The following is a 23,703-nucleotide window of genomic DNA, read 5'->3' on the forward strand; positions in this document are numbered from 1 at the left end:
ACCTATGGACAATTTAGTCTTTAATGAAGCATGTTCTTGGAATATGCAAACTCCACATGCTGTAGAAAGGCCGGAGCCCACATTTGAACCCAGAACCTCAGAACTATGAGACAGATGTGCTGCCTTGTGGATTACAGTGAGTCAATATATTTCCAAATCAATTAAGTAACAAAGACAAGGAGAACTGTTGACTTAGTTGGCCTGGTCTGCAAAAAAAGCTGAAGATGACTCGAGAGTCAGTAACTGGTGGCAAAAATTTTCTTTTTTGCAAAAAATGTCAGCAAGACAAAGATAGAACATTCGACATGTTGTGACATTCCAAAAGATAACAATAAAATACCATAATCTAAAATGTTTATTCTCGGTTTTGTTTCTGCATATGCATATGCAGAAACAAAAACCTGTCAAACTAGACTTTTTAAGATGCATTTTATCACAAACTGTGCAAGTGTGTCTGTTTTCCTGCGTGTGTTCTCATGTGTGTGAGCATGTTTGCCCTTTGCGAGAATATTTGACCGCACACTGTGCAACTAAAAGGTTTTTCTCCTGTATGTTTACGCATGTGTACGCTCAAAGAGAACCTGTGAGCAAACCTAGCGCAACAAACTGAGCAACTAAAAGGTTTTTCTCCCGTGTGCGTCCTCATGTGTTGAATCAGGTTTGGCTTTTGCGGGAATGTTTTACCACAAACTGAGCAACTAAATGGTTTCTCTCCTGTGTGTGTCCTCATGTGGTGAATCAGGTTTGGCTTTTGGGTGAATTTTTTACCGCAAACTGAGCAGGTGAAAGGTTTCTCTCCCGTGTGTGCTCTCATGTGTCTCAGCATGTGCTGCTTTCGACCAAACGATTTACCGCAAACTGAGCAACTAAAAGGTTTTTCTCCTGTCTGCGTATCTCTCATCAGATGTTTTGGAGAAAATCCTTCACCGCAAAGAGATAATTTAAAGTATTCTTTACATGCGTGTGTTTGAGAATGGATACTTAAAGCTTCTGTGTCTTCACTCTGTGACAGTGAAGCTAAAAGGTTGTCTGCTGATGGTCCCCCATAGTGGTTTCCACTGTGATGATGATGATGTGACCAATCGTGTGCTTCATCCTTGTCATCTTCACACTCTACAGATGTCTCCGTCAGTGGCAACTGGCTGACATCAGCTTCCTCCTCTTCCTCTTTAATGTGGGGGAGCTGAGGATCCTCTAAACTGGGGCTCCCGCCAGGCGAGTCATCTTCGTGACCAATCAGCTGCTGGAAGTCTGCAGCACACAAGCAAAAAGGGATTTGAATGCAGAGATGCCAACCCCTATCATCACCTCTCAGGAATATACAGGATATTTTGTCAGGAACATTTTTGATTTTGTCAGGAACATTTGCATCTCACCCTAAACAAACACACCATCAAAAAGACTCTGAACAATACCATTTTCTTTATATTTTCTTTCTTTGAATAGTTTTGAGTGACAAAATATTGATAGTTTATTTTTATTTGGGTTTTGATTGATTTACTACAATGTCTTGCAATTTAGCCCATATTGCTGTGAAGAATATCGCCGACTTCAAAACAACAGAACTCCAAACCAAAGGACAAATTGCCGTCCAAACCAGCCATTAGTAATACCGTCACGCCTCATACTTCCTTCTAAAGACAGAGCGGTAACTGAAGACCCCCACTGGGTAAAGACAGAAGGTCTGGACTAATGTATTTAGCAATAGCTTGATAAGTCAGCTCCGCAAAGCCACAATCTGGTGAATCAAAGAGAATTTGTCCCTTTTGAAGGTGCCATTATTAACAACAAGAGGACCCCTGTGGTGACAAAGTATAGTTGAAGAGTCAAGCAACAGCACCCCTAAGAGGGGAAAGCTTGACAAACTGTTGATGCATAGCTTAAGCTCGTGTTTTGGTATATTTTTCTTATATTGCAGATGATGAAATGTTATTTTATTACTGATGTCTCTGAAGCTGTGCTACTTGTTCCCTGGCATTCCTTCTCTCTTTTATGAACAAATATACGGAAGACCAGTATTAGGGTGAGGATGAAGATAAGTTTAAAATGATACAATAAATCATGTTTAGATTTATCCATCCATTTTCTGTACCGCATATCCCCACTAGGGTCGCGGAAGTGCTGAACCCCATCCCAGCTAACTGCGGGCAGGAGGCGGGACACACCCTGAACTGGTCGGCAGCCAATCGCAGGGCACATAGAAACAAACAACCATTCGCAATCACCTTCACACCTACGGGCAATTTAGAGTCTTCAATCAACCTACAACGCATGTTTTTGGGATGTGGGAGGAAACCGGAGTGCCTGGAGAAAACCCACGCAGGCACAGGGAGAACATCCAAACTCCACACAGGCGAGGCCGGGATTTGAACCCCGGTCCTCAGAACTGTGAGGCAGATGTGCTAACCAGTCGTTCACTGTACCGCCAGCCTACAAACTTGTAATAGCATAATTGTCTCAGTCATTTTTTGGTCAAATTGTGTTATCTGCGTACTCACTCTCATGCCACTGCCGGAGAGTGACACACAGAGATATGGCACGAGAAAGTGGGCTTTGCTGACCACAAACATTAGTTCTACAATTTGATTTACATGTTCAGCTAACAAGCCAACTTCAACTTTCTTGACAGTAAATGTACTTTCAGTCAATAAAAGGGAATATTATATTATATGCATCCATCGACATCCAAGGTCACCCAGCTATACAACAATGACTTCAGGAAGTTATCATGAACCTAGGTCACCAACTATTGACCAGGTAGAAAAGTTGCCAACCTCACAGGCCATAACTTTGGGACTCTCCAGTACTTGGCAGACTGCATACTTTGGTATGTTGTTTAGACAATTAAAACAGCCTGGTTAACTTTACATTAAAAACAAATAACTTGTTTAAGGTTAGACAAGCAACACAACTTGCTTATGTTTGGGAAAGTGGTTGTCTTTGTATTTATATGTAAGAGGGAAAAAATGCCTAAGTCCTGGCATGTTCTGCCCACGTCATTTTTATCTGTTGTTCTATGAATGGCATTTAAAAAAAAAAAAAAAAAACTTGGTTACATATCAGGGTGTTACAATATACATTTTAAAAAATACCAGTGTCTTTTTCGAACATTTTTATTACTTTATGTTTTCCGAAAACGTTCAAATATGTCTTGGGCCGTTATTCTATTCATTCATCTCCCGTTCTGCTTATCCTCACTAGGGTCGCAGGCATGCTGTAGCCTATCCCAGCAATCTTCGGGCGAGAGGCGGGGGTACACCCTGAACTGGTCGCCAGCCAATCGCAGGGATCATAGAAGCAAACAACCATTCGCGCACACATTCACACCCAAGGGCAATTTAGAGTCGCCAATCAACCTACCACGTATGTTTTTGGTATGTGGGAGGAAACCGGAGTGCCCGGAGAAAACCCACCCAGGCACGGGGAGAACATGCAAACGCCACACAGACGAGGCCGGGATTTGAACCCCGGTCCTCAAAACTGTGAGGCAGATGTGCTAACCAGTCATCCACTGTTCCACCCACCACATAGTGCCGTGCCGCCTTGTTATTCTATTACATACAGTGTTCCCTCGCCACTTCGCGCTTCACGTTTTCAGTGCTTTGCAGGTTTTTCCAAAATATTAATTTATATATTTTTTTTCAAAATACAGCCATATCGGCAGCCATATTGCGGAAAAACACGTTGTTTCATGTTGATGCGCGCAAGAGAAGGTTTCCCTGCATGCCAAACAAAGAGATGGGTTGACTCAGAAGCCTTGTACATGCCTGTACTGTACGGGCACTCATACAAGGCGCGTGATTGGTTCCCGGCGCGACATCGATCAAAAACAGCACGAGTGGATTTATCCCGTGAGCTGATTGGCTGCGCATCATCGTAGCCTCACCCAGCATCTTCCCTTGTTGTGTCTCGCCAGTCTCGTCCACGCTGTTGTGTTCGCAATAACTTTTTTTGTTTAAGCGACAATTTTTTGGATTAGTTAAGCAAGCCCTTACAATGCCGCCGAAGCGCTGTGCCCCTGCGAAAGCTTCCTCCGGGGCGCCCAAGAGAAAGAAGATGACCATCAGCGAAAAAGTGCATCTGTGGCACGCCATTGTGGCGTGACTGAATCTCCAATGCGGTACATAAAGAAAGAGGAAGCAAACATCCGCAAAACTGCTTTAATAACCTTCAATAAGGAAGCGAAACGTGTGGTAACTCCGCGTAATAAGAGAATTGTGAAAACGGAAGCTGCATTGGCATTGTGGATTGCTGATTGCAGAGAAAAGACTGAGTTTGGACACTAATATGATCAGGACAAAGTAAATGTTAATTACTGTATAAGGTTTTATAATTAAAGATTTAAGTAAATACGTGTAAGGTTGTAATCTTTGACTCAAATATGTAAAGTACAAATACTGTTTACATATTTTAAACATTCTGGTACACACATACACGAAAATTCCTGGGGGGGGGGGGGGGCGCAAATTCTACTTCGTGATTTTTCACCTTTCGTGGGGGGTTCTGGTCCCCATTAACCGCGAAAAACGAGGGAACACTATATATATATATATATATATATATATATATATATATATATATATATATATTTATTTTATTTTTTTAATGCTTGTTTCCAAAAATATTGGTGTGGTGGGTCATTTTATGACGTTCAGTCGATAGACTTGCATCAGTTTACAGGCAGATATGCCACATCCAATATGGTGGAAAAACTGACTGCAGCAACGGGCCTAACACTCAATGACGCGTATGCGTGTCTACTTGTCGATGAGCTAAAATGACATTCGGTGGTCAGTAATTTAGCGCCACCTGTCGCTTTGCTGCCAAAAAAAAGTGTCAAATGATGAAGAAGAAGTTTGTTGAACAGACCATCGTTGTATAGCACCATCTGAGTCATGCTAACAGCTTCCAGTTGTCGTCGTTGTTCTTCGTTCTCTTCTCTCGCTCGACAAAGTTGCTCCTCGTACGACGCTATCGTTCTCTCAAACAGTCCGAAGATTTCGTCGGCGACCCCAATGAGTCGCTCCCTTACCAACTCTTTCAACATATTGATATTTTTCCCTGACTGGATTTAACAAGACTGCCTCGCGTTGTTCCTGCCTTTTTTTATTTTTGCGACGTTAACTGAGCCTTTTTCCTCTACGGTAGAGGTTTTACGGCACTATGACGTCACTCGGCTACCATCTTGTAATGGTGAAGAGAGAGCTGCAAAGCGTCTTTTTTTCTGCAATGAATGTGATCAGAACAAACATGTTAGGTTTGTTCTGATCACATGACTAGACTTATTGCAACTTAGCGGTAAAACTACTTAAAAAATATCATATTAAGGGCCACTGTGGACTAATGTTGATAAATCTCGATTAATACACATTCGGTTTTATTTTGTAGAGGCAAGCAGTTGGCATCTCTAGGCCTTCACCCCCCTAAAAACTGCTCAAGCACCGCCCCCCCACCCCGCAAAAAAATAAAATAAATAAATATTTAGTGTGTTTATGGCGAAGTTTGTCCTACTCCCCCCCCACCCCCTAAAACCGATCTTCAGCTTTCCTAAACAAGTATTTGTATCCACAAAATCCCAACTACCCCCCCCCCCCCACCCCCCACACACACACACACACCCACCCCTTAAAAAAATAAGCAGAGGGAGGATTTCAAACTCCCGTTGCACAGCAGAACTGTTCCAGCACAAAAGGCATACAGATCCACCATGGCCATGCAGCTGAACAGGACAGGTATATTTTTTTTAAATCACATTTTGGGGCAAATAAATTTAAATAATAAAAGACCCCCCACAAACCCGGACAATTACGTTTTGGGAACCCCCCCCCCCTCCCCCCCACCATTCAAACCCCCCCCCCCCCCCCCCACCATTCAAAAAAAAAACCTAGCGACGCCCCAGGAGGCAAGTAAACATGACAAAAAGTGATTATGCACACTTAACACGTGTTTTATTGAAACTAAAGAACAGATGTTTACCAGATGTTACAACTGATCAAATAAATAAAACACCAATCACACCATATTTAATAAACACATTTTCCCTTGGAAAACGACAACAAATATTAGGAATGTGTCTCTCACCCATGTTATCTGTGACTGAGGACACAGTCAAACGGAATTTCGAAAATGAATTCTTACGACTTAGTTGAATTCAAAACAGCACAGGTAATGTATAAAATACACAACAATTGACTTAGCCACAGTACTGAGAAGTTGTTTGAAATTAGAGAGTTGTTACAATCTCAGGGGAACAGGTGTATTTAAAAAAATCCAAGAGAAGAATAAACAAAGTGTGTTTTACTTCTTCCTACACCTATTGAACGTGTACATTTGGATCAAAGGACAAAATCTACTGCTGCATTCTATTTGTTTGTTTATTCACATTATTTATATTATTTTATCTTCCTATTGTTGTATGGCCTGTTCTGTGTTGAAATGTTTGTATATGTTCAATAAATAATTGTAAAACAGCAACTAAAGCCTCACAGGAAGTGCTATAAAAAGCCCAGAACAAAAATGTAACCCATAAACGGTCATAGTAATACCATTTGTTCATCTTTTTTTTTTTTTTTAAATCAGTTTCATAAAGTCCTCAGAGAAAAACTGAAAATGCTGAAAAAAGGGTCGCCGCATTTATTCCCCGTTGTGTTTCTGCATGTGTGTGGCTGTGTGTAAAATCAAAGTGATCTTGTGAGCAAACTTGCTACCGCAAACTGAACAAGTGAAAGGTTTTTCTTTTGTGTGCGTCGTCATGTGTCTCGTCATGTTGTACTTATGGGAAAAGCGCTCGTCGCACACAGAGCAAGTGTAAGGTTTTTCTCCCGTGTGCGTTCTCATGTGCGGTGTCAAATTGTGTTTGTACCTGAAGCCTTCACCGCAAACCGAGCAACTGAAGCGTTTTTCTTCGCGGTGCGTCCACACGTGCTCTTTCAAATGGTGCCGACGAGAAAAGCTTTTAGCGCAAACTGAGCATGTGTAAGGTTTTTCTCCCATGTGTGCCGCCGTGTGCGCAATCAAAGCGACATTGTGATGGAACCTATCGCCACAAACTGAACAACTAAAGGGGTTTTCCCCTGTGTGTGTTCTCAGGTGTGCATTTTCACAGTCTGTGTGGCTCTGCAAAGGTTCTTCCATGTAGTCGCTCTGTGACAGTGGAGCCAAAACGTCGTCCGGAGGTCGTCCTGTGTGTGTCGTCATGTGTCTAATCATTGTTCCTTTTTGAGCAAAACTTTTACCGCAAACTGAGCAACTGAAGGGTTTTTCTCCCGTGTGTGTCCTCGCGTGTGATTCCAAATGTACCTTTTGAGTAAATCTTTTAGCACAAACTCCACAACTGAAGGGTTTTTCTCCCGTGTGCTTCCGCATGTGTCGAATCAAAATGCACTCGTAAGAAAAACTTTTGCCACAAAGTGAGCATCTACAACGTTCATTACTTGTTTTCTTTTCAAAGTCTTTGTCGTCACCTTCACAATCCGCATCGCTTGTATCTTCCATGTTGTCGCTGTGTGACAGTGGAGCTAAGAGGTTGTCTGATGGGGGTCCTCCACTTAGACTGTCATGGTGAAGCTGTGGCCAATCGGATGCTTCATCTTTGTTGTCTTCATTCTTCACAACGACGACGTTCAGTGGCAACTGGCTGACATCAATCTCCTCCTCTTCGTCCTTAACGTGGGGGGGCTGTGGATCCTCCTCTTCTTCTTTAACACTGGGGGATAGTGGCTCTTCCTCTTCCTCTCTGACGTGGGGGGATTGTGGATCCTCTTCTTCTTCTTTAATTCGGGGGGCTATTGGCTTCTCCTCTTCCTCTCTGACATGGGGGGGCTGTGGACGCTCTGAACTGAAGCTCCCAGCCAACAGCTGTTGGACGTCTGCGGGCCACAAGCAACACAAACACAGTTTAGCTCACAAACGTTTTTGACAATAACAATACCGCAACTGCCTTGCAACTCAATCCGCATTTAGGCCCATCCCTCCATCTTCTGTAACGCTCGTCTTCATTAGTTATCGCAGGTGAGCAGGAGGTGGCGTGTACCCTGGACTGTTTCCCAGTAAATCAGAGCCCACATATATAGATTAGTGCTGCAGCTATCCAATATTTACGATTATTCCATCAAGTAACCCAATAATAGGATAAAAATGTATTTTGCATTCCAGTTCATTGCAATTATTGATTAGTTTATCAACTGATTATTATTCTTTATTTTGTTTTGTTTAATGATTAAACAGAGCAAATAAACAACAACAAAGCTGTATCACATGAGACAGAGTCAAACTTTTTGAAACAGAACTATTTCTTGGGTATTGATTAGGGTTGGGCATCGAGAATCGAGAACCGAATGGAACTGGGACTAACATTCCGGTTCTCCCGCAATCGTTCAAATTAAAATATTTCGGTTCCCAGTTTCGATGCCCACAGTCCGCCGACCCCGAAGAAAACAAACCAAGAAGAATGCGCACAAAGACGTGCTTGTGCCCAATGGCCGGCGCGAACAAAAGTGTGTCTTAACTTTGTTAAAATTAATGACCAGTCACCTCAGTGCAACATTTGGAATAAGATTATGTTGTGCAAAGGAGGTTTTCACGATCTGTAGAAGTCTGAAACGCTCCCTCCCGCTCCGAGCCTCAGCCTACACCGTGCGGAACTTCAGTCAATTGCATGAGTGAAACAATAAAATACGTCGATGCCAACATTGAGGCAGCTAACAAGTTAAACGGTGGGTTGCACTCTTGCACTGATGGTTTTTAGCGTTTATTTTAGTCTTCAAACTAACATAAGAGCTGATGACGGACACAAAAATAAAATATAAATTACTTTACCATACTGGAAAGAACGTACAGTGGCATTACAAGCTTAACATTGAGCGAAAACTTCACCAAAGGTCAAACTAGCAACTTTACATCACAATGAATTCATAAAAACGTTGTCTCACAGTATCACAAACACAAACCTTTTGTCTCATCGGTGGGTAGGTAAAGGAATCAACATTGAGAGCATTTGGGCATTGGAGAGCATTTGGTTATATCCATTACTCTTTTATCCATCCATCCATTTTCAACAGCGCTTATCCTGGTTGTGGTCGCGGGGCGCTGGAGCCTATCCCAGCTGAGTTCGGGCGAAAGGCGGACTACACCCTGAATTGGTCGCCACTCAGTCGCAGGGCACATATAGACGCGGACAACCATTCACACTCACATTCACGCCGTCACTGAGTGGGAACTAAACCCACGCTGCCCACACCAAAGTCAGCCGAGTGTACCACTACACCATCAGTGACTCCATTACTCTTTTACCGGTGTCGTGTGAAGTTATTTTTGTGCCAAAAAGATGAGTTCCGGTGCAAATCCTTCAAAATAAAAGGCTACATGCTTACACAGGAAGTCAAGTTAAAGCTTGCACATATAAATCATTTGACGTGGTAAAACAGTCGCAAATGACTATTTTAAAAATTTTATATTAAACTTTGAGCTGAAACAATAATGAATGAATATTAAGTCAATTGGGTTACTTCCACACACATTGCCTTTTATTTCATAGGTTTGATATTGATACTGATTATAAAGAACCCAGAGTCAAATGTTCATTTTTGTCTATGCTGCAGGCTGCTAAGAAAATGGATGTTCATTATTTGGAGACCCTTTATTTAAACCATGCAAACCTTTTTGAGTTGGCCCCCTAAAAGTATCGGAATCGTTTGGAACCGGAATCGAAATGAGGGAATCGGGATTGGAATCACTCAAATTCAAACGATGCCCCACCCGAGTACTGATTAATGCAAACAAACAGCTACTAGTTTGATATAGACTTCTGAGGCTGCTTCAAGTACAACTACATTGTAGGTTATTTCTATATGTAATAATAATAATAATATAATTAATATAAAATACTTCATAATATATATTAACATGATTATTATTTTTTTCCATAAACTGATGATAATTCAGTTATTGTTTTGGTCCATAAAATGTCATAAAATGGGCAAAAACGTTTATAATTTTTTTCCAAAGTAAAAGCAGATGTTCTCAAATGTCTTATTTTGATTAAACACAAAGACAACACTGGGGAACACATGTTTTTTTTGTTGAAGGTCTGACAGCTGTTTTTAACTAATTTTTGGGTGTGGAATTCAAAGCTGATCTCAGTTTTTCTCTATCACGTCACGTTTTTGACCGACAGAGCCCCGTTTTCTAAAAAAAAATGTGGAAAATACTGTTCTTTACAGGTATGTACTTGTTTTACAAAACTTGGCAAATATTGACATGCAATGAAATATGAAAGAAAAAGGCATGACTCCAATGTTTATTTAACACTGTTGTTTTACAAAGGATATGGCACAAACCCTCTTAATTCCTACTATGCGAGCTTTCTGTTTGCAGATAGATAGTATTGACCTATTGGAAGCTGCACACACCTCTCACCGCACTGTCTCAATTGTGACTGCACAAACAAGTTGTTACGCAGCTGTAGATGAGTCCAATCATAATCAGCTGGCAAGTCTTACTACAGCTAATCAGTGGAATTTTGCTCATCTGCGAGGGTAAACTGTGGAGAAAAAAACTTGTCGTGCTAGAAAAAAAAATGACTGAAATTTTGGAATCAGCATACCAATTTTAGTTTTAATCAGTATAAAAATCTAACTCAACAGAATTTTTTTTTTTTAATTGTCTGCTTTCATGGAGGACTACAGAAATCAGAGAATATTTACTATATGTGTACTGAATGTTTAATATTACTACTGGCTGCAATCAGAGGATTTGGACAGTTTTAAATTCGACAATGGCTCTAAACTATTAATTGTCAAAATAGTTGTTGATGAATTTGATAATCGGTTAGCTGTCAATTAATTGTTGCACCTTTAACAGAGACAAACAACCATTCAAACTCACATTCACACCTATGGACAATTAAGTGTTCAGTGAACCTAACATGCCAGTTTTCGGGATGTGGGGGAGAAGGTGGAGTACACGGAGAAAAGCCACGCAAGCACGGTTCTATTTGAACACGGATCTTCTGACTGTGAGGCAGACTTGCTCAACGGTACATAGCACTGTGGGCCACGATCAAAGCGCAAATAAACATTGCATTTAACGGAGACAGTGTCAAAGACAGCTAATTGGATTGTACAGCTGTACATATAATCTTGTGTAGTTAAGTAGGGGGTGGCGATGCCTGGGTCTCCAAGTGCTTGGGCCTGGCTTCAGGTATTGTTCATGCTGCCATTTAAAATATTTATTTTTAACATTTTGAATTTCATTGAATTTCATTTGAATTTAATTTCATTCATCAATATAACAAATATTGATACAAATCTCCTCGATGACGTTCCTCTAAACGCAGCACTCTCACGTTCTGGTTTTCCACCAATCAGCAGCCACTCCCTCGCCCAAAACGGGGTACGGGGCCTTCAGGGACCTCCAGAATTCAGGAAGACAAAATAACGTTTGTGAACGTATTGAACAATCACTAACCCATAACTACTGCTGCAAAGGTACACGCGGTGCGTTAAAATACCACCTGTTGTTGTCATTTAAATGTTAAAATAAGTCTGCATCCGTCAAGCGATGCCTTGTTCTTTTGTTTGGCCGTGCCCGGACTAGTGGAACAGCCCCCCAGCTACGTATTGTGTTTAATTTCTTCGGATCATGTCCACCGAATTTAAAAATGTCTTCATACCTACCCCACGGCAGAACCATTTAGTTCACATATTATATTTATGAAAGTGTAGGACTTGTGAGCAAACCTTTTATGTGCAAGACAATCGGAGTAAAGAAGCAAATGGCGTCCTGTTGTTGTGGTTGTCGCTCCTTCTCATCGCTTGCTCGGCAAACTTGCTCCTCGTACGACGCCATAGTTCTTTCAAACTCTTCAACGGTTCCTTACAATAAGACGATCCCATTAAAATGTTTCAGTAGACTGCTATTTTAGTTTAGTGACCATAACAACACAACTTCAAGCTCGCACTTCTGTCTCTCGTAGTCCATTGGAAGCCTCGTCAACTTCCGCCTGTTTCTTTTTCGATGATGCTTGTGCGGCAGCCATCTTGCAACGGTATTGAAACACGGCTCCCGGGACCAGAGCCGTAGTCAATGTAAACAATGTGTACAATGCTTTAGATTAAAAGAATTTGGGATACATGTACTTTTCTATTCTACTTTGCTTTTATATTATCGTCACCTAGTCGTGTTTTTTTCAGCAAATATTTGACACACCCTCTTAATCATAGATCACTTTGGAGTTCTATAAAAGACAGCTGATATTGATCGGCTTGTGCATTAATTCTCTTTACAACATAATTACCATCTTCACTATGGCAAATTGGCTTCTCCCGGGTGTCAGATGGAAGCGATGACAGACAATATCAATGTTCAATTCGTATCCTCTTTGGCAGTTAAGACGACAACTGATCTCTGCTTCGCTCAAGACATCTCCTTGGCCGCACAATTTTTCTAAGTGGCGTGAACATGAACAGTGTAGGCACAGCATTCGGTTTTAATTTCCTCAGGTCATCAGCTCTGTACTGCTCATTGTGGGTGTCATCAACATGATCTTTAAAAAAAATATGGGAAAAAGCAACACTTGACTGCACTGCACTGTATGGGATTGCATGGGTTAAGGAATTTTGCCAATGTTTTCAAATGAAGCATTAAAAATACTACAATAACATACACTGTGTTGCGGCCGACACAACCTGGAGCTGAACACGCTCAAGACTGTAGAGATGATCGTGGACTTCAGGAGGCATCCTTCGCCACAGCTGCCCCTCACGTTGTCCAGCTGCCTTGTGTCAACCGTCGAGACCTTCAAGTTCCTGGGAATTACAATCTCTCAGGACCTGAAGTGGGCGAACAACATCAACTCCGTCCTCAAAAAGGCCCAGCAGAGGATGTACTTCCTGCGGCTTCTGAGAAAGCACGGCCTGCCACCGGAGCTGCTGAGACAGTTCTACACAGCGGTCATCGAATCGGTCCTGTGTTCTTCCATCACAGTCTGGTTTGGTGCTGCTACAAAAAAGGACAAATTCCGACTGCAACGGACAATCAAAACTGCTGAAAGGATTGTCGGTACCCCCTACCCACCATTGAGGACTTGCACGCTTGCCAGAACTTAGACAAGGGTGTGCAAAATCCTCTCGGACCGTCTGCACCCCGGTCACCGGCTCTTCCGGCTCCTTCCCTCAGGTAGGCGCTACCGATCAACGCAAACTAGAACTAGTAGACATTCCAACAGCTTCTTCCCTCTTGCGATCAACTTCTTAAACAGCTAACCTATAATTCCATTACAACAAGCTGGACATTTTTTGACTTGAGTTCGTTGTCACAATTCTGTGGGGCCAATTATGTATTACTCGTGCACTCACTGTAGTTGTCTCGCCATGCTGCACTATTTGCATATACTGGCCACTCATGCCAGAGTAGCATCTGCTCCATTTGCACACTGACTGAGGAGTATCTGCAACATTTGCACAACCGACATTGTCCCAGATGATCGCACTACTCGTCACTTTAAACCGCATACACTCCTTGAAGTCTCGTCGCCCTTTGCACAATGGTCATTCCACCGGACTATTGCAATATTAGTCATTCGAACTGCTCTAAGTGCTCGAGGACTCTGCATCTTTTTGCACAATTGTTTTTTTGTCAATGTCTTTATGTCTCCAAAGTGTTCTGTAAATTGACTGTCTGTTGTACTAGAGCGGCTCCAACTACCGGAGACAAATTCCTTGTGTGTTTTAGACATACTTGGCAAATAAAGATGATTCCGATTCTGATTCTGATTTTCCAACTTTTTCAAAAAGAAATTTATGCACTTCAAATCCTCCTTTACAATCAAATGAAGGCGCAGAGCAAATAAACGATTCAAGTTACAAAAGAAATCATGGAATCAATCTACAAACAAAAATGTATTCTAAATCTTTGACTCATTAAAGAAGCCACCTTGTGCAGATACAACAGCTGAACAAACTTGTGGCATTAAGTCTAAAATGGAAATCAACTATTCTTCAGAAAGTTCCTCCCAACTCTGTTGCGGAAGTTCCCATAATTGTGTGGTACTTGTAGCTTGTATTGCTTTCATTCTTTTGTCCAGTTTTGAATAAATCTGAAATGTACATTATTTCTCAGTTTTGGGTAACTTTGCCCAGTTTTTTTAACCTCTGGTGGTTCACCACTTATTTTAGTTTGTACCATTTCAAGCTATTTATTGGACTTGAATTCTTGACTTCCCAAAAAGACAAGATTCTGATTAAGACGCTAAGATGCATCTGTGGAAGTTTCTTGGAAAACCGATATTTAGCAAGAGGGAGAAAATCCTATATAACGCGAAATGTAATTAGCATCTTCAGACAACATGTTACAAATCATGAAATTTCATTTGGGACACATAACGGTAGAGACATTTTGGCATTAAAATAGTGAAAAATATTACTTTAGAACTTTGTTTTCATAAAGACAATAGCTAGGACAGGCTCCAGCACCCCTCGCGACCCACGTGAGGAAGATGAATGAATGAATTAATGACTGATAACGACTGCCAATAATTCAAATACTCATATCAGTGAAATTTATTGATTTTCAAAATGAAAATCAGTGGTGTATGCCTTCAGTTATTAATAAAATTTTATGAGAATGACCTATATACTGTATTTCCATAAATCTCTGGCAAAAGTGAAATGGCCTCAAATGGGAAATAGGGAGGGGGCGCATGGCGAGTGCATGTTTTAGCACAGATAAACGTTTATTTTCCGTTGTGTGTCCGCATGTGTGCATTCAAATTCTGCTTATAGGAAAAGCTTTTACCACAAGCTGAGCACGTGTATGGTTTTTCTCCCGTGTGTGTTGCCGTGTGCGCAGTCAAAGAGGCCTTGTGAGCAAATTTTTCACCACAAACTGAGCAACAATAAGGTTTTTCTCCAGTGTGCGTTCTCATGTGTCGACTCATGTTGTCTTTTACCGCAAATCTTTTACCACAAACTGAGCAGGTAAAAGGATTTTCTAAGTGTGTTATGCTGTGTGCAATCAAATTGGCCTTTTGTGCGAAGCTTTCACCACAAACTGAACAACTAAAGCGTTTCTCTCTTGTGTGTGTTCTCACGTGTCTTGTCAAATCGTACTTATATGAAAAGCTGTCATTGCAAACTGAGCAGCTGAAAGGTTTTTCTCCCGTGTGCGTCTGTATGTGTGCTTTCCAACGGTGCTTATAAGAAAAGCTTTTTTTACAAAAGGGGCAAGTGAAAAGTTTTTCTCCCGTATGTGTTGCTGTGTGGGCAACCAAAGAGACCTTGTGGCGGAATTTATCGCCACAAACTGAACAACTAAATGTTTTTTCACCTGTGTGCGTTCTCATGTGTACCTCCATGTCTGACTTTTTCATTAGTCTTCGACCACAAACTGAGCAGGTTAAAGATTCTTTTGGTCTGTGACCTCTCGTGTGCGCGTGAGACGTTTTCTTGTCAAGAGTCGTCTCCTTTTTGGAGTGTTTCTCATCACCCTTGCAGTCTGCATCGCTCTTCAAGGGTTTTTCCGTGCTGTGACTATGTGACAGTGGAGCTAAGAGCTTGCGTAGTGGTGGTCGTCCGCGGTAGTCTCCGCTTGGACTGTGATGATGAAGCTCTGACCACTCGAGTGCTTCATCTTGGTCGTCTTCGCTCTTCACGACGACGACAGTCAGTGGTAACTCGCTGACGTCCACTTCCTCTTCTTCCTCTTTAATGTGGCAGGGCTGTGGATTGTCCACACTGGAGCTCCTTGCCTGCGGAGGAGGGGGAAGTTCCTCTTGGCGACCAATCAGCTGATGGATGTCTGCAGGACACAAGCAAAACAAACACAGTTTAGCTCACACAAACTCCACCCACAGATGTTCCTTCAAAGATGCCGTCTGGCCTCATCCTCTGACTTGGGGGCTCTTCTATCCCTCCTCAACCACTGGTTTAGACAGCTATTTTACATGTTTAGTTATTAGTCTATATAATGGAACCTCGGTTTTCGTATGATTCGTTTTTTGATGATTTTTTTTCGGCTGAATTTTGTGCCGTTTTTCATACACCCTTAATCACACTATTTTTGGGAGTACAAGGTGTCTTACAGTGTCGTTCAATAAACAAGCACAAAATTGTTTCAGCGTGCTTTTGGTCTGCTGAAGACCTGATTTGTTACAGAATGTTTGACCAATGTTGCCTTAACTTAACAACTGTTGTTGAGTAGACTAGGGGGCTTGTTATTGCCTTCAGTTGTTTATGTAAGATTACATTGTGGAATATGCCTTGCCATCTGCTGAACACGTTTTACACAAAACGACAGAAAGTTCTGCGTCGAAACACTACAGAATTTAAGAAAGAACTCGGAAAAGGCCTCCCCTTCGTGCTGTACACACAATCAAGACTCCTCACTAGGGTCGCGGGCGTGCTGGAGCCTATCCCAGCTGTCATCGGGCAGGAGGGGGGGTACACCCTGAACTGGTTGCCAGCCAATCGCAGGGCACATACAAACAGACAACCATTCGCACTCACATGCACACCTACGGGCAATTTAGACACACAGGCACGGGGAGAACATGCAAACTCCACACAGTCGGGGCCAGGGATTGAACCCGGGTCCTCAGAACTGTGAGAACTGTGAGAACTGTGTTTGCATGTTCTCCCCGTGCCTGCGTGGGTTTTCTCCGGGCACTCCGGTTTCCTCCCACATCCCAAAAACATGCATGAATTGGAGACTCTAAATTGCCCGTAGGTGTGACTGTGAGTGTAAATGGTTGTTTGTTTCTATGTGCCCTGCGATTGGCTGGCAACCAGTTCAGGGTGTACCCCGCCTCCTGCCCGATGACAGCTGGGATATGCTCCAGCACGCCCGCGACCCTAGTGAGGAGAAACAAAATGGATAGATGGATATATGCTTGTTATTTTTAATTCGTTTTTATTTTACTAATCTGAATTAAATCGCAGCCCAATCTTCTTTAGAGTTCTCGTAAATTCTTACAATGGTATTTTATTTGATTTTTGGTATATTTGCCAGGTGAGTTCCTTTACTTTATATACAGGAATGAAAATGTATACAAAGTGAAAGACGTTGAACAGACCTTGAATGTGCAACACGATCGGAGCCAAGAAACTGTCGTCGTGCTGCCGCTCGTTCTCTTCCCACGCTCGACACACTTGCTCCTCGGACGACGCCATCGGTTTTTTTCGACAGTCTTATCAACTCTTTCAACGATTTAATGTCCTCTTTTTGCGACCAAGATCACACAAACTAGCACTTTTCCCAATCGTCGTTCCTTCTATTACAAACTTCCGCCCTTTTCTTCTTCTTCGCTGGCGCTTTTTAGGCAGCTAACCATGCAGTCCCACGGCAGCCATCTTGCAACGGTATAGAAGACGAAACAGATACACAAAGAGGTCACCTTCTGGATACAGTTGTTTTTTATTACAAAGATGAGAGCAACAAAAATGGAACAATGACTCCTTATGACTGTTATACCCCGAGTGAGCATTAAAAACGCCATATAATGAACTCCCAAATGCTCACAATAAACATAAACAATTCCGGTTGCCTGCGTTTTGCATACAGTAATCCCCGCATCGCCAAGGTTCACGATTCACAAATTCATTATTTTCTGTCACACACACACACACACACACACACACACATTAATATATAGCTATAATTTCTGTGCAACCGACACCCAGCGATTCTCTAAAAAAATTCACCTATTTGCGTTTTTTGCGCAACGAAATTAGTCTTTGCCACATGTCCATGTATGTGCATGCACAGTGCATTAAAAAATAAAAATCAAATTATCTGTAACCAATTTATTAATAAGGGTAATGTAAAATGTATTTGTAATTATATTAGGCTGTTTTGGGATTTACAATTTAAACCATGAATAAAAGCAATTATAAACATTTTTAGGAGTCAACTACTCGCTGTGACTAGCGGGAAATTACTGTAGTTGGTTTTGGACCCATTCAGGTGTTGTTGTCTGTTGGCATTGTAGTTGTTACGCATTTTCACTGTCGAAGCTTTTGTCCCGTGTGTGTCTGCATGTGTGCTTTCAAACCGTACTTATAAGAAAAGCTTTTACCACAAACTGAGCAGATGAAAGGTTTTTCTCCTGTGTGTGTTGATTTGTGTGCAGTCAGCGAGACCTTCTGAGCAAATGTGTCACCGCAAACGGAACAACTAAAAGGCTTTTCTCCCATGTGTATTCTCATGTGTCTACGCATAGTTTCTTTACGGGCAAAACCTTTCACCACAAACTGGGCAACTAAAAGCCCCTCCTTCAGCTGTTACCTTATCGTGGTGGAGGGGTTTGTGTGTCCCAATGATCCTAGGAGCTAAGTTGTCTGGGGCTTTATGCCCCTGGGAGGGTTACCCATGGGAAACAGGTCCTAGGTGAGGGACCAGACAAAGCACGGCTCAAAGACCCCTTATGATGATGACAAACAATGGACTCAGGTTTTCCTTGCCCGTACGCGGCTCACCGGGGGCCCCCTCTGGAGCCAGGCGTGGAGGTGGGGCTCGAAGGCGAGCGCCTGGTGGCTGACCGGAGCTGTGGCCGTAAGGTGGTTGGGAGTTCGCCCAACCAGTCTACATGTGTTTTGTGGACTTGGAGAAGGCGTTCGACCATGTCCCTTGGGGAGTCCTGTGGTGGGTGCCTTGGGAGTATGGGGCACCGAATCCCCTGATACAGGCTGTTTGGTCCCTGTACGACCAGGGTGAGTGTTTGGTCCGCATATCCGGCAGGAAGTCGGGCTCGTTTCCGGTGAGGGTTGGACTCCGCCAAGGCCGCCCTTTGTCACCGATTCTGTTCATAACTTTTATGGACAGAAGGGGTCCGGTTTGGTGGCCTCAGTATTGCATCTCTGCTTTTTGCAGATGATGTGGTTCTGTTGGCTTAATTAAGCCGTGACCTCCAACTCTCACCGGAGCAGTTCGCAGCTGAGTGTGAAGCGGCTGAGACCGTGTTCCTCAGTCGGAAAAGGGTGGCGTGCCCTCTCCAGGTCGGGGATGAGATCCTGCCCCAAGAGCCCCCCCATAACGTTGCAAGCCATGTCAAATATAATTTTTAGGGGATGCCGTGTGCAGCTTTAACATTTGTTGTTTCACCGTTAACCGGCAACCAGAACTACGCTACGTGGCCCACGATGAAAACAAGTTTGCCAACCATGTGTTAAATGGTCGAGTAGACATTGAGTGAGAAGACCTTGTGCGCATAGCAAATTCTGACTCTTGTAAACAGCTTCCAGTTGTCGTCGTCGTTGTTTCTCATTCTCCTCTCTCGCGTGACAAAGTTGCTCCTCGTACGACGTTATCGTTTTCTCAAACAGTCCGAAGATTTCGTCGGCGGCCGCAATGAGTCGCTCCCTTACAAACTCTTTCAACATATTGATGTTGTCTTTTCAACTTCAACCTGTCACTGTCCAATTGAAGCCGTGCCGACTTGTGGCCTTTTCTTCTTCGATGGTGCTTCTAATCACATCCGCGACATCGCACGGCTGCCATCTCGCGGCGGTGTCGAAGACGGCTCAAAATGGCATCCCACACGTCACACGGCCGTCATCTTTCTCAAGACAAGAGCCAGGAAGGAGGTTAGAATGAGCCAGGAAGGAGGTTAGAATCCAAATCGTTTTTACTGCAAAGAATGAAAGCAACAGAAAACATATTTTGTCTTGTTATCACATTGATACGAACTGAGAGAACATTTGAACTGCCCCTTTGCAATTCTAACCCTGATTAAAACCTCACAGGAACTGTTAAAAAATGTAACCCACACAAATGGCCATAATAATACATAATTTTGGTTGCCTGCGTGCTTTATTTCTTGGTTCATGTTTGTGTGTTTTGTATTTGGTTTACTGTCGCCTGCTTGCGGCACATTTTTTCCTGTTAGCATTGTGCTGTTATATCTTTTCATTGCTTTCAAAGCTTTTAGAAACAGTCTGATCCCAAACGGAGCAAGTGAAAGGATTTCCTCCTTTGTGTGTCTGCATGTGTGCTTTCAAAGTGTGCTTGTAAGAAAAGGGTTTGCTGCAAATTGAGCAAGTGAAAGGTTTCTCTCCCGTGTGTGTTGCTTTGTGTGCCGTCAAAGAGACCTTTTGTGCAAATGTATTGCCACAAACTGAACAACTAAAAGGCTTTTCCCCTGTGTGTATTCTCATGTGTGTGTTCATATTTTGTTTCTGAGCAAATGTTTGACCGCAGACTGAGCAACTAAAGGGTTTTTCTCCCGTGTGTACTCTCATGTGTAAATCCATATGTACCTTTTGAGTAAATCTTTTAGCGCAAATTGAGCAACTAAAGGGTTTTTCTCCCGTGTGTATTCTCATGTGTGAGTCCATATGCACCTTTTGAGGAAATTTTTTAGCACAAATGGGACAACTAAAGGGTTTTCCTTCCGTGTGTTTTCTCATGTGCGATAACATATTTGCCTTTTTAATGAATCCTTCACCACATACTGAGCATCTAAAGCGGTGTTCTCCCGTGTGTGTTGCAATGTGTAGAGTCAAATTGTACCCATAACAAAAGTTTTTGCCACAAACTGAGCAGCTCAAACGTTTTATAGCTGTGCGACGTTTCCTGCGTGTCTGAGAAGTGTTCTGGTTGTTAAGAGTTGTCTCCTTTTCAGCGTTTATCAACCGTTTGTTGTCGGAGAATGCATCGTTCCTCAAAGATCCTTCTGTGTGGCCAAAATGTGGAGCTAAGCGGTTGTCTGGTGGTGGTCCTCCATGGTGGTCATGTTGAAGCTGTGACCAGTCGGGTGCTTCTTCTTGGTCGCCCTCAGAGATAACAGCCAGCGGCAAGTTGATGTCCTGTTCTTCCTTAATGTGGGGCACCTGTGGACCCTCCTCTTCCTCTTTGACATGCGATTGCTTTCGATCGTCGTGCTCCAACCTGGCGGCTGACGGCGGAAGTTCTTCCTGATTCCCTATCAGCAGCTGGACGTCTGCAGGACAGAAGAAACACAAAACAGTTTAACTCCATCTATCCATTTTCTAGCTCTTGTCCTCAAGGCCCATGGAGGGTGAGGTTTGGGCGAGAGGTGGGGTAGAGACAGGACTGGTTGCCAGCTAATATGCGAGGGCATCTTACAAAATTAATACAATCTCCTCCTGTGTTGGGATGTGTCGCTGTTTCCGTTTCCAATGCATCATGTACTGATTTTCTAGTGGCCATGGTTGTTCACTACTTAGGGATATTTTGTGGGATACATTGCGGGCACTATTGCAACTAACTATACAAGGGTGTTAATCTCATTTGGGTTCAGGGGCCACATTCACACCAATTTGATCTCAAGAGGGTTGGACCAGCATATTTGTGGCTCAAAAATCTATTATTAACCGCTATCCCCCGTAGAATTCCCATACTTTTTTTGCAAGCACATCCTGAAAATATTCAAATTTGTTGATTATTATCTTGTTGATTGCAGGGTGGTCGACTGGTTAGCACATCTGCCTCACAGTTCTGGGGACCGGGGTTCAAATCCGGCCTCACCTGTGTGGAGTTTGCATGTTCTCCCCGTGTCTGCGTGGGTTTTCTCCAGGTACTCCAGCTTCCTCCCACATTCCAAAGAGATGCATGGTAGGTTAATCGAAGACTCTAAAATGCCCGTAGGTGTGAATGTGAATGCGCATGGTTGTTTGTCGATATGTGCCATGCAATTGGCTGGTGACCAGTTCAGGGTGTACCCCGCCTCTCGCCCAAAGTCAACTGAGATAGGCGCCAGCACACACGCAACGCTGGTGAGGATAAGTGGTATGGAAAATGGATGGACGGATGAATGAATTATCTTGTTGCAAATAATTTGTATTTATTTGTATTTGCTTTTATTTTGCTTTGTTGTACTCGGCTGTTTTCAGCCAGGTCAGCATTGCAAATGAGAATCTGTTCTCAAATGCCTTACCTGGATAAATAAAAGTGAAATAAAATAAATACGAGTAATCTGAAGTTTCTTAACAAAAATGAGTGCAATTTCAACAATATAATGAATCGGTTTTTCATTTGCACATGTGCAATTTACAGCTCACAGTGGACCTTTCATAAAACAACTTGTTTTTAAGCTCTAGAAATCATTTTAAATGTACATAAACTTCCACATCCATTTGGAAATGTCAACATACAAGTTGTGGAAGTGCATTAACAAAACACAAAAGGGTTCCAACAAAGTAAGGGGGACAACTGCACCCTCTTTCTGAAAAGTACCCACTTTAATTTGGATTGTGTGATGAGTCAGATGAGGTTGTCCAGATTTCAGATGGATGTGGAAATCTATGTAAATTCGAAATGATTTCTTGCTCAAAAGTTGTTTTATAAAAGGTACGTACATACAGTGTATTGATCCACTGTGATCTGTAAGCTTCACACGTGTAAATGCAAACACTGATTGATAATATTGCACAATACTGCACTCATTTGTATTGTGACGTTACAGATTGCTCATAAGATTTGCAACAAGATTTGCAACAAGATAATAATCAATAAATGTGAAAATTTTTCAGATGTACTTGTAATTCTTTGCACACCAAAATTTGAATTGACGTTATTTATAGCTCACGAGGCCACTTGAGATCAAATTGGGGTGAAAGTGGTCCCGATCAAAAAACGAGTTTAACCTTACAGTTAGTGATATAGCGCCACCTGTTGCTTTGTTTTGCCAGGACACCTGCGTTTATGTTGACAAATATTCTTTATACCAATGACTCAAATACGAAAGGTTATTAGTGAAAGTAAATATGTTAAATGTTAAGAGTTTGGTGAACAGACCTTCGACGTGGAGCAACATCTGAGTGTTGCTGACATCTTCCAGTTGTCGTCGTTGTTTGTCGTTCTCCTCCCTCGCCCGACAAAGTTGCTCCTCGTACGACGCTATCGTTCTTTCAAACAAGCCGAAGATTTCGTCGGCGGCAGCAATTAGTCGCTCCCTCACTAACTCTTTCAACATTTTGATGCTTGCAGTTGACTCTCCGCTCGTGACGATGCTATCGTTGATCTTTTCCGTCTTTTAGACCGGTTTTACGGCAGCTGGGCATCAATAACGACACACGGCCGCCATCTTGGGACGGTATTGGAGACAGGAAAGAAAAGGCCAGAATATGTACACTACACAACTTGGTTACACGTATTTCTATTATATAGTCGTTTCTGTTTTTACATGTTGGAACAAAGATTTCTACGAAATTCTCCTCAAATGTTAAATTTAAAAAATAATTGTTTTTTCTTGTGTTGCATACTGCTGTACATTGTTTATTGTGCTTTTCAGCATTGGCGATAGGAGAGATGATACGTCTTGAACCAATCATACAATGGTAAATACTGTGCCCAAAACTTTGAAGTATACAACCTTATAGTTGTCCAATCATACAGTACAATCCAAAATGAAAGATTGAACCATTGGTGGGCCATGCATTTGGTACCCTGACCTTCATGGGAAATTAATCCACCTGTGCCACATATATCATCAATCAATATTTGTCTAATGACAAAAACATAAATAAAGTGGGAAGAATATGACAAACTACTTTTTTTTCTTGGTGCAAAATTTATTATGTGTGCCATAATATGATGTTTCGGTGACCCAGGTACAACTGCGTAGCTGTGTTTTTTTGGGGGGTTCAGATTAGACAGAATATTGTTTTAATTCCATAAACTGGTGTTTTTTAGGATGGCACAAGACACAAACTTTCTGCCACTAATCCTTCTTGCAGCTGACAACGTCAA

General features: G+C 42.3%; 4 protein-coding genes across 7 annotated transcripts; all 4 read right to left on the reverse strand.

Annotated features, from left to right (window-relative positions):
- On the reverse strand, positions 1-5,117 carry LOC133400299 (gastrula zinc finger protein XlCGF17.1-like). The gene is made up of 2 exons (XM_061672787.1): positions 4,870-5,117; positions 1-1,251 (listed from the first exon to the last, which is right to left on the reverse strand). The coding sequence occupies exons 1-2, from the start codon at positions 5,045-5,047 to the stop codon at positions 434-436; spliced, it is 996 nt and encodes a 331-aa protein (XP_061528771.1). The 5' UTR covers positions 5,048-5,117; the 3' UTR covers positions 1-433.
- Positions 5,118-5,936: 819 nt separating this feature from the next.
- Positions 5,937-12,156, reverse strand: LOC133400302 (zinc finger protein OZF-like). Its single transcript, XM_061672789.1, has 2 exons — positions 11,739-12,156; positions 5,937-7,868 (listed from the first exon to the last, which is right to left on the reverse strand). The coding sequence occupies exons 1-2, from the start codon at positions 11,845-11,847 to the stop codon at positions 6,634-6,636; spliced, it is 1,344 nt and encodes a 447-aa protein (XP_061528773.1). The 5' UTR covers positions 11,848-12,156; the 3' UTR covers positions 5,937-6,633.
- Positions 12,157-13,821: 1,665 nt separating this feature from the next.
- Positions 13,822-17,277, reverse strand: LOC133400304 (gastrula zinc finger protein XlCGF8.2DB-like). The gene is made up of 2 exons (XM_061672795.1): positions 17,069-17,277; positions 13,822-15,795 (listed from the first exon to the last, which is right to left on the reverse strand). Exons 1-2 carry the CDS (start codon positions 17,163-17,165, stop codon positions 14,732-14,734), a joined length of 1,161 nt encoding a protein of 386 aa, XP_061528779.1. The 5' UTR covers positions 17,166-17,277; the 3' UTR covers positions 13,822-14,731.
- An 827-nt stretch (positions 17,278-18,104) lies between these two features.
- LOC133400303 (gastrula zinc finger protein XlCGF57.1-like) lies at positions 18,105-22,974 on the reverse strand. 4 transcript variants are annotated; one of them, XM_061672794.1, is made up of 3 exons: positions 22,750-22,974; positions 20,626-20,932; positions 18,105-19,621 (listed from the first exon to the last, which is right to left on the reverse strand). In XM_061672794.1, exons 1-3 carry the CDS (start codon positions 22,925-22,927, stop codon positions 19,579-19,581), a joined length of 528 nt encoding a protein of 175 aa, XP_061528778.1. In that variant the 5' UTR covers positions 22,928-22,974; the 3' UTR covers positions 18,105-19,578. The 4 variants fall into 4 exon arrangements, with proteins under 4 accessions (XP_061528778.1, XP_061528777.1, XP_061528775.1 ...); XM_061672793.1 differs by having other exon boundaries at positions 18,105-19,549; positions 20,503-20,932; XM_061672791.1 differs by having other exon boundaries at positions 20,503-20,932.
- Between the last annotated feature and the right edge of the window lie 729 nt (positions 22,975-23,703).

The sequence above is a fragment of the Phycodurus eques genome, chromosome 3, assembly GCF_024500275.1.
Source record: "Phycodurus eques isolate BA_2022a chromosome 3, UOR_Pequ_1.1, whole genome shotgun sequence".
NCBI classification, from domain to species: Eukaryota; Metazoa; Chordata; class Actinopteri; order Syngnathiformes; family Syngnathidae; genus Phycodurus; species Phycodurus eques.